Below are 10003 nucleotides of genomic sequence, written 5' to 3'. Positions count from 1 at the left end.
TTCGTGGCAGAATTAGGGATTTGCTTTTGTTGTGTTAGGGATGATCGTTTCTATTGTAATGGTTTCCTTTTTTTTGAGGATGGATTTTTATATATTTTAACTCGGACTCTTAACTGTATACACAAAATTGATAGATTATTAAATACTTGATTTGAAGTGTTTGTTCTTACCAAGTTACAATTAAAATTATTTCTAAACACTCAGATCCACTATACCCAAGAAAACCAAATTTATTTTTCTGTTTTTCTTTCCCACCGATTAACAACTATTTTGCGTTGGTATGCCAAAAAATCAAAAACAAACAAATAATCATTAACCCACAAGTGACCATGTCTGCCACTATGTGTATATATAATTACCTCTAGAGAGTATACGAAAAGGAAAATTTCCCGAGCTCAATACCGATCAGTGAGTCTATTGCTAGCCAGATTCCTCCTTTAGTTCCTGCTATGTTAATCTCACAGATCGCAGTCAAGTTTTTCTACTCTGGAAAAACAGACGGAGTGATCTCCTTCGTTTCCCTACCGGAAGAAAGTACGCATATATTTTCTGGATTGACATGAAGGCCGATTTGACATGGGGTAGTCGCTTAACTTTGCTTGACCTTCGATAGCAATGGAATGGAAATACAATGTTAAGCTAGGGAAATAATCATAACTAGAGGAGAAAAAACATCACTCGTGGAATGACTTGAACAAGAATGTTACAGCTGCTAATGACTGTCCCTGGTCTTCGGGTCTTGTGGAATGATGCACTGGGTAGTGGTTCTGATGCACTGGGATTGGATCTGTGTCAGGTTTTTCCGGTTCTGTGGTTTGTACATAGTATTGCCTCTGCACTACGCGACACTAGCGTACTGTTGTTTGGCAGTGTTGCGGTAACTAATAGGAAACTTGAAATATGTTTTCTATGCAAATGTTAACTAGTTGCACTGTTTATCCTAGTGTTCTGTGTGAGTTCTAGTGTGAGTAGCTCTTCCAATGTTGCGCGATAAGATTGTGCCGTTTGAACAGCTTTCGTAAAGCGTTCCGCCCTACCATACGCTGTTGCTGATGTTCGTTTAGCTGCCGGATTTTATCGAACACGCTGTTGATAAGAATTCCTACAGCTCGCCTAGATCACCTCCCTTCTTAATCACCTTCAGTTTCTCCTGTTTCGGTTTTGGTGTGTCGTTGGGTACCTTCTCATGAATCGGCGCAGGTTCTGTCGGTTTTTCGGTTGACGAAGTCGATGTGGAAGCTGTCGTGGGTTTTGTTTCTTGCTTTTTGTTATCTGTTGGTTTTGACGGTGTTCCCTTGGGGGCAGCAGTGCTTTTTGGCTTCGATGCCGTGGCCGTCGTCGTAGAGGTTGGTTTTGTTGTTGTAGCAGTGGTTGTTTTAGTTATCGGTTTTGGGGTTGTTGTTGGTTCAGGTGTGGTTGTCGTTGTTGGTTGTGGTGTAGTTGTCGTCGGTTTCGGAGTAGTGGGGGTGGTTTGTTTCGGCACGGCCGTTGTTTCCGTAGCTGATTTGTACTTTACATCGCGGACTTCAATCTTGGGCATTTTGGGCAGTGGAACGCGGGCCAAGAACTTATTGAAAGGCGATCCCAAGTAAAGATGGTCGCCCATTTCCGCTACGTGCGAAACCGCACCAACAGTGCCATCTGAACCGTGCAGCGAACCAAGTATTCTTCCTGTCCAGCTGATTTTAACCACCGTTTGACGACTCGGGGCCAGGAAGCCAATAGATTCGAAGTGTCCGATTGCATGGATGAGCCGCTGTGTGTGAACGTTCGGTATCAGCTGGTGGATGAGACGCATTGGCATTTCGGCCAACGCTAACATACGACAAAGGAATTTTCGAATGAGCGGTACGTTGGCCAATAGCTGCGAAACGGACGGGTTTTCACTATCGGCAGCCTGTACCAGTGGGGCCCAGATTCCTTCCGAGTCCGCAACCAGGTTATCCAACAGACCCGGCAAGCCATCGATGAAAATATCGTCCGTACCGGCCTTTGGGCCCTTCAGATAGTAACGTCTGATTTGCGATGCCATCGATTCCGCAACCAGCACAAACTCATCGTCCGGACTGAGGGCAACACCGTTGGCGAAGTACAGCCGATCCAACAATACTTTGCTCTTTCCAGTGGATCGATCCAGTTGGAATAGACGCCCCGATGGGTTGGCAAACACGGTAAACACACCGTCCTGAACCGTGAAATCCGAGGACGAATCCGTCCAGAAAATGTCTCCGTTCCGCGCCACTGCCACACTGTTGAACAGCTTTGGCTTTCGGTTCACTCCTTTGCCCTCTAGCACGGTGTCGGGCGAAACCAGTTGCTGTTTGGAGCCCTTTGTCAGATCCACAAGCCACAGACCGTAGTAGGCATCGGTTACGATCAAATTTGAACCGATCGTATCGAACGCCATACCGAGCGGTCGGCCACAAATTTCCTCTTCGAAAGAAAGCTCTGCAAAAGAAAGCCATTGGAGTTTTTAAATGTAAGATTCACAGTGATAACCGGAGCCGTGGACCACCCAGTTACAGTGTACCCACCACAAGGTTTGCCAAACTTGGCTATGTGTGTAATGTGTTGGCCATTGATGCGAATCACCTCACCGCCGTGTATCGTCGTGAAAAGATCTTTTCCATGGACCAGTATCGTTTCCGGCCCATAAATCTTTCCCTCAAACAAGCGTTCTGCGTTGTCAAGATGATCGGTCGGTTCAAGTGCCCCTTTTAACTCGCGGGGTTTCGCAAATCTGCGCTTCGAAAAGAACCGGCAAATGAATGAATTCATATTTAAGAAGACTTATGTAATGATGAACGGAAGCTATCCTTCACCTGAATCCTTCGAACGGAAAAGTCGTGTTCGGAGGTAGTCCCGGCAGTAGTACGACCAGGAAGAAGAAAATAAAAAAATTAACCACGCTCTTCCGCAGCCTGTACAGGAGACCCATTGTTGGACTGTTTTGGAATAGTATTCACACTGCGGTGTGTATCTCAACGAATTGCGCTGCGAAGGAAAAGAGCGGACAGAAATCAAGATCGAGTTTTACTACAATTCCTTCCAATAATCATAACTTTATCTTACCTACGTACGCTTCTATCACCGCTCCTACTACTACTATTACTATTACCACTACTGTTGTCGATGACTAGTGACAACAGTGCATCCGTGAAATGACGATGCGAGCAAGCAACAGAACAAAGTGCAACCGTGAAAGTCTGCCACTTGCTAGTTGAGGGAAGGCTCTTCCGTAGTTCCACGATAGCTAACGAGCTGCAATCTTTAGCTGACGATTATGATGACACGGCACACACCGTGCAAGGGTCAAATTCGCACGTTGATGCAGCTCACAGATTTGACATCATCCTCCGTGAACGTCAGACGATTCAATTTGTGTGGTGAAATATTTCACTTCTGGACTAACTTTAGGTGAATCGTTTATTCGCAGTACGCACAACCGATTCAACTTAGGCTATGTAAGTATTCTATTTGGTTGGTAGACAACACTCTTCAAATTAATCTCGGAAATTGAGAAAACTATTTTATGGTATGGTGCATCGCAGCGGTGTAATAGATCGTCAGCCGGCATTTATGACATTTCAAATGTCAGTACAAGTCACTCAGTCAGAAGCAATGGAGATGCTGGTCGGTACGTCGGTGTGAGTGGAAATGGTTCCACTGTAAACGGTGAATGTAGAGTGTTCAGCTTGGTTCCTGCTTTGCCGTATCTGGATATTGTTGTGGATATTACTGACTGTTTTCAGAATGTCTTCGTATCATTTGAGCACACGGGAGCGGCTATTAGCTATCGTAAGCGATATTGAAATCGTTGCCAAGTAAGCAGTTGCTACGTACTTCTTAGTACTGAGTAGTTAGTTCGTCTACTTACGCCGCCGTGTCGTTGCAGGGAACTGATTGAAAACACAATTGCTCCGAAGGCACAGAAAATGTCAAGTGCTGACCACTCGCAGCTGGTAGAGCTACTAGTGCTGAAGGACAAGGAACTAAAGTCGACTTTACAGTTAGCTGCCGACCAGGCCGGGATTGAGCGAAAGATGGACGCTTTGCGGGAGCAGGTACGGAAGCAGGACGAGGAGATCAACCAGTTACAAAAGCAGCTAAAGGAAGCGGAGCAGATACTGGCCACGTCGATTTTCCAGGCCCGACAAAAGCTGGCTAGCATTTCTAAGGCCAACAAGCGACCTGTGTCGTCAGAGGAGCTGATTAAGTTCGCACACCGCATCAGTGCTTCACATGCCATCTGTGCGCCGCTCACCTGGCAACAGGGCGATCTTCGGCGACCATACCCAACAGATATCGAGATGCGGCTCGGGTTTCTCGGTAAGTCCGACCTCAATATCAATGGCCACAACCTGCAGCATCCCAACAGCCTCAACGAAATGCATCGAAACACGTCGAGCGTGACTAACGCGGGCGGTTGTGCCGGTGGCAGCACCGGAGGAGAGATTCCTGCTTCTGCACAGAACCAGTTCGCGTGGCATCCATCTGGTGAGCTGCACATGTCGATGGGATCTGGCGGCGGCTCAGTTTCGCTGGATACCCGACCACACAAGGACGCGTCGCAGGACGATGTCGAGGTGATGTCCACGGAAAGCTCCAGCTCCAGCTCAAGCGACTCACAGTGAGGGCCGCAAGTAACGGTGCTGAACTGTATAGGATTAATTTTTGCTATGTAATGTTAACTGAACTTAGTGACTCAAAACATGAATTGATAATCTTTTTGAATTGCCCCAAACACAAGGAGTTTCTGTCCGGAGAGTCCGGTTTTGCAGTATGGCGAAGGGAAAGAAAACGGTTTCGTACTGTTATGAAATGCTTTTTTCTCATATTGGCCTTTTGTTCGACAGGCAGCTCGCCAAAAAAGAGTGATGACAAAAGAAGTTTTTAACGTTTTTAATTGTCATGGTAAGTAAAATAAGTGTCCTTGTCATTAACGACCTAGTACGAGATTAACTTATAATTAAACGCACTTATGACACGCGAAGAATCTGTTGTTAAACGACCAAGAACTATGTAGGTATGTAGGTAGTCATCATTACTGTAGGACAATACATTTATCAGGTTGCGTAGTCGTTGGTTTGTAAACACCAGGCACAATCAGGTAGAGCAAGGTCGAGTTCGATGAAAATTCGGTGTGCACCCGGGGCAGTAGAATTAGCGTAGTAAGGCATATCAGCATTGTAAACTAAAACGCGTTGTGTGTTTGATACCTGTTCTGGCAGCTGGCAGATCGCAAAATAAAAAAATAAAATTGACACATGGTTCAGCAGTGTTTGTGTTAATGCTTTGACATCGAACGTGTTGTTTGTGCGTGTGGATGTATGTGTGCGGTTCATGGCTTAATCGTAGCAGGCTTGGCGATGTTGTACGGTCAAGGAATCGAATTGTAGTAAAAGCAATAGGCAGAAAAAAGAACATATTGTGTGCACTCGATTGGGTCGTGAATTTGTACGAAAATGTTCCTGTGACCGCAAACGGTGAGCAAACGGTTAAATTGGCTATTGGATGGCTTACGCGGTGAGTTTGGCAGCAAACGCAAAGCCTTGCAGCCTTACAGCTTACACGAAGGCAAGAAAAAGTGTGGCTTGGTCAAGGAGCAGGCTACTTTTCTATTGCGTCCAGACGACAGGAAGCGGCAGAGGGTAGCGCAGATAAACTGTGCAACACGACGGAGTAGGTGGCGCAAGGAGACTTTCCCCGAACAATGAGGCGAATGAAACGGCGACCAACATTATGAATACCAATCTATCAATCGGGGAGGAGGCGGATCGGATCCTGGCAATGAAACGGTCCGTCGTGCCTGGCCACCGTTTGTACACTCGCTCCAACAGTGCCAATGGAACGCAGAATGTGCTCCTAAAGGTGTTGAACCGGGAGCATTCGGGGTACTTTGCAACCGGACTGAACCGACGGTACCATGAGGAACCGTTCCAGGAGGTTCCGGGGCATCTGCACTTCTGTCTGAAGGACATTGTGCCGTACTGCTACTTGAACAAGTAAGTGTTGGGTGCTGGTTTGCTGCATAGTTTGTGCTAATATCATTGCATACGCCAACAGCCACATGTTCATGGGTTTGACAAGCTGTGGTCAGTTTCTGCTGAGCTATCGGCTTTCCTACGACTACGAAGAGGTCCTGACGAATGGCTTACATTTCCGTTCCAATCACAAATACGAGTAAGTGCTTCGAAGCATTTCCTAAGCAGCTTCTCTTGACCCCCCGTATAATATTTCTCACTCTCCTAGGCTATTCTTTTGGATCTACCGACCGCACATGCTGCTGAGTAAATACTTTCAAGTTTGCCTTTTCGACGACCATGGCGTAGACGAAATAAAAAACGTCTCGATCACACAATGGAAAACGGACAGTGGGCTTTTAGTCGTGCATGGTGGGAACATGAACGAGGAGTCTGACTCGTACGTTACGATGGTTCGCGTCCCCAAGCTTGGGTGCCTCGACTGCCGCGCGGTACGCGATGCTCACAACGGAGACGAAGAACGGCAGGACATCCTTTGTATTGGGTGTAACATGACGATTCACATGAAATACCGTAGCACCGAGGCGGGTCCAGGATTTAACCCGAAGTTTAATCTAAACTGTCCCGGGTACATTATCATGAGCGAAAACAGCTTCATCCACACGATCCACGTATCACTCGATGTGCAGTCCAAAAAACTAGCTCCAACGGTATCACTCAGCTCGAAGTTTTTGGGCAAAGCGGTGTCTCAATCTGCAAGTGTGGTAGAAAAATCTTCCGCTGGGTTCGCTCTCGACAAATGTACGACGGCGAAACCTGCCAGCAATTTGTCCGGACAGTGGAAGAGAAGTGAAGAGGCTGAATTGGTGCCAACCGCCAACCCGGAGGTGGAGATGAGTATTGCAGAGCAAATTATTGCCGATTTTGCTGAATACGAGACTGACCTGTACGAAACGAAATGCTCCATCCGCAACTATCCGGACGATTTCGACGAGCTGATCATAACCTCACCAGCTTCGGTTGATAATGGAATGTCGGAAGCCGCGACCGAACACCCGTCGGCGAAGGTGCAACTGATGAACCATCTTAACAATACCAACATAGTGTTAAGACTTGACAATGGTAGTCAGGATGCTGCCGGTGCAACGATGGTTGCTACTTCCTCCGCGGCAATACCCAGTACGGTTTCCAACCTGGGCAAGGATTCTCCATTAGGCGTTAAATCGTACGTGACGCGAATCGATCTTCAATCCGGTGACAGTACAACGACCACCATCGGCAAGCGCCCAGCGAACGCTGGATTGTGTGATATCCCCATTACGGCAACTTCTTCCACTACTTCAACGAATCCGGGATTGTCGTCGAGATCGCCGACTTCAACGTCGTCGTTACGAAGACGCTTCGTGCTTTCCGACACTTCTTATGTTCCTAGTATGCCGGGGCCTCCGCTGCAGCCTGGCCCTGTAAGCGATGCCAATTCAGAGGCGGATCCGGCTGCCAAAGCATACGAATTCTCAGAAGACAATGAACGGTGCGAAAAGATCAGTGCGTTTCGCAAGCGCCGATTAGCCGACAAGAAATATGAATTTTCTGAAGATAATATCAGTGAGGAAAACATCGAACCATTTAATCGTCTGCGCAGCCAAATTAGAGGTCGGGTTCCAGCGCCAGGCTACAGCCCTTCCCACCACCATGGCACCGGCTACGCAGATATCATGCCGACCGCGCACCACTTGCACCGAGCTTCACCGAACCACGGATTTCGGTCGCCTTGTGGTTCGCCAGTTGGCAATCGGTATCTTCGGTCGCCGCCAGGAATCCGCTCTCCTTCATACTACCGGCACCGTTCACCAGTCTCGCATGCATCCTCCGTTGCAAACGGTCTGTTTGCTGGTGCGGCGGCAGCGAAGCAACAACAGCAACAGTTGCTGAAAAAGGTGACTCCTCTTGATCCACGAGATTACGTTCACTTCCTATCGAGCGGAGCAACGGGAAGCGGATTGAACGAGAATGCTGGTGCAGGAGGGCCCGGCGGTGGTACTCCAGACATTCCGAAATTTTTTCTTGACGCAATCCATAGACTGAACGAGAAAAAGCTAGCAACTGAGCAGCTTCTATGTGTGGATGAAGCGTTCAACAATGAAAACAACATCAATTGTGATAATCAATTGCCGCCGATGAAGCGAGCCGCTAGCGAGATTTCGCTTACGGTCAACTCGAAAGCTTCCGAGCGGCCAACCTGTTCGAAAAAAATCGTCAAAATCTACGTCGAAGAGGATGATGCCAACTCAGTAGTTACGACGGAAGAAGGTAAGCAAGAAACAAAGCACAGCCCTGGGGCAGCACAGCCAAGTTGGGCTCATAATTGCTTCTCAATGTTTCTAGATGACTGTATTTCGCCCGGCTACCATACCTCGCTGCCGATGGAAGTGCACGGCTCGTGTTACTCCAATATGCAAATTATCTCGCAAGCCTCCTACAGCAAGCTCAACTGTGCGGCCGTGATCGTGACGCAGAATTCGTTCGATATGGAAATGTTTTCGTTCCATGTGGCCAACCACATCTGTACACAGGATAGCAAAAAGTACGGCATCTTACTGGATTCGGCTTACGAACTGACACACGTAAGGCTTTTTTGTCTATTGATTCCTGTAAAAAGTCCTGTCTCTTGCGTGAATTAAGACGCTCGTTTCATTGCTCATATCATATCCAGGTATGCCCACTGACGGAAACTATCACCTGTACAATGGTCCTCCAGTTTACGGCAAACGATGTGGACAATAGCAAACCGCAGCATTGCAAAAACTGTTCTGGAACGATCGACTGTCAGACGCACCGGAAAGTGTACCAGTGCCGCTCGCTTTTCACTTGGTGCGTTACGAGCGGCGAATGGTCGGTGTTAGACTATGGGAATCTCTGCTCTGGCCCGTACTTGAACATGAAGAAACTTGCCTCGAACTACAACCGTTTGCTGAAGAAGCTGCGAAGGTTCACGAAGAAACTGTTCGTGAATGGAGGTGAAAGTGAGGCGAACCGAACGTATGACTATCTGCAGCATCTGCGTGTGCATGATTCTGACGTAAGCAAAACGAAGCAACGGCTGGTTGATCTGGAAAACATGATCGAGTTCTATCGGAGACATCCTGGCGAACGCGAGGATGAGTTCAGTGGTTCCGATTTCGATAGCTATGGCGAAGAGGAAGAAGATGAGGATGATGACGATGGCGATAGCTCGGCTGATAGTACTACCCTAGTGGAGGGCGCTTCCATCGCCTCGGATACCGTTAGCGATGAGGACGATTTGCTGTGAGGCTGCATAGATCAGTTTATTTTTGTTTTGTTTTAAATCATCGTTCGCCGGTGGAAGAAAATTCAGTGTCCACCGCGAGTTAACGTCCTATGCTAAGTGAATCATTCATTTTTTGTTTTCATTTTGAAACATTTTGAACTACCGACAGAGTTACAATGACCTGCGAAACATCGCTAGTCGTGCGTCTGATCTATCTTTGCGAGCAAGAGACTGGATTCTACTACTTTTACTGATAATTAGGATATCATGATTAATTAAACCATTTGTAGCCCAATCCTTTTGTAGATATTCATTTTCCACGATGAAACTCACCAGAGCAGTCACTTTTTACACTCTGCCTACTATATGAAGATATTGCTGTAGCTTTTTCACCGCAAAACGGGAGAAACTCCATAAAGTTACAGGAAGAAGAAAACGCAAATTAAAAGATATGATCTATAGATTTGAATTGCCATGAAGTTCGTTGTGTCGAGAACTATATTCTAATGCTGGAGAAAAAAGCTAGAACAGATACGGCAGAGAAGCTAGTGTGCTGCAGGCACGACGTCTCGCCGGAGGTTGTGATGAAGTCATTTTCATTTTTCTCTTTTTATCTATAAACATCTGAATAAACAAAATCATAGTAAAAAGCAAAACCAAGTTTACTGTGTTTTCTTGTTCGGTTAGAGGATGTCATTCAATTCTTTCTTGACTAGTTCACTTTAAAGGT

The 10003-nt window shown here is 46.9% G+C and overlaps 3 protein-coding genes across 4 annotated transcripts; 2 read left to right on the top strand and 1 right to left on the bottom strand.

Annotated features, from left to right (window-relative positions):
* Nucleotides 1–205: 205 nt before the first annotated feature.
* On the bottom strand, nt 206–3211 carry LOC128269717 (adipocyte plasma membrane-associated protein Hemomucin). The gene is made up of 4 exons (XM_053007110.1): nt 3073–3211; nt 2823–2994; nt 2535–2740; nt 206–2448 (listed from the first exon to the last, which is right to left on the bottom strand). The coding sequence occupies exons 2-4, from the start codon at nt 2936–2938 to the stop codon at nt 1103–1105; spliced, it is 1668 nt and encodes a 555-aa protein (XP_052863070.1). The 5' UTR covers nt 2939–2994; nt 3073–3211; the 3' UTR covers nt 206–1102.
* A 434-nt stretch (nt 3212–3645) lies between these two features.
* Nucleotides 3646–4699, top strand: LOC128273342 (mediator of RNA polymerase II transcription subunit 4). 2 transcript variants are annotated; one of them, XM_053011285.1, is made up of 3 exons: nt 3646–3824; nt 3896–4064; nt 4125–4699. In XM_053011285.1, the coding sequence occupies exons 1-3, from the start codon at nt 3754–3756 to the stop codon at nt 4632–4634; spliced, it is 750 nt and encodes a 249-aa protein (XP_052867245.1). In that variant the 5' UTR covers nt 3646–3753; the 3' UTR covers nt 4635–4699. The 2 variants fall into 2 exon arrangements, with proteins under 2 accessions (XP_052867245.1, XP_052867244.1); XM_053011284.1 differs by having other exon boundaries at nt 3896–4699.
* Nucleotides 4700–5742: 1043 nt separating this feature from the next.
* On the top strand, nt 5743–9889 carry LOC128272512 (uncharacterized). Its single transcript, XM_053010336.1, has 5 exons — nt 5743–6005; nt 6067–6183; nt 6253–8294; nt 8370–8608; nt 8698–9889. Exons 1-5 carry the CDS (start codon nt 5743–5745, stop codon nt 9292–9294), a joined length of 3258 nt encoding a protein of 1085 aa, XP_052866296.1. The 3' UTR covers nt 9295–9889.
* Nucleotides 9890–10003: the final 114 nt, after the last annotated feature.

This window comes from Anopheles cruzii, chromosome 3 (genome assembly GCF_943734635.1).
Source record: "Anopheles cruzii chromosome 3, idAnoCruzAS_RS32_06, whole genome shotgun sequence".
NCBI lineage: Eukaryota > Metazoa > Arthropoda > Insecta > Diptera > Culicidae > Anopheles > Anopheles cruzii.
Note: the sequence above shows the minus strand (reverse complement) of the source record. Positions and strands in the feature narration are given on the sequence as shown.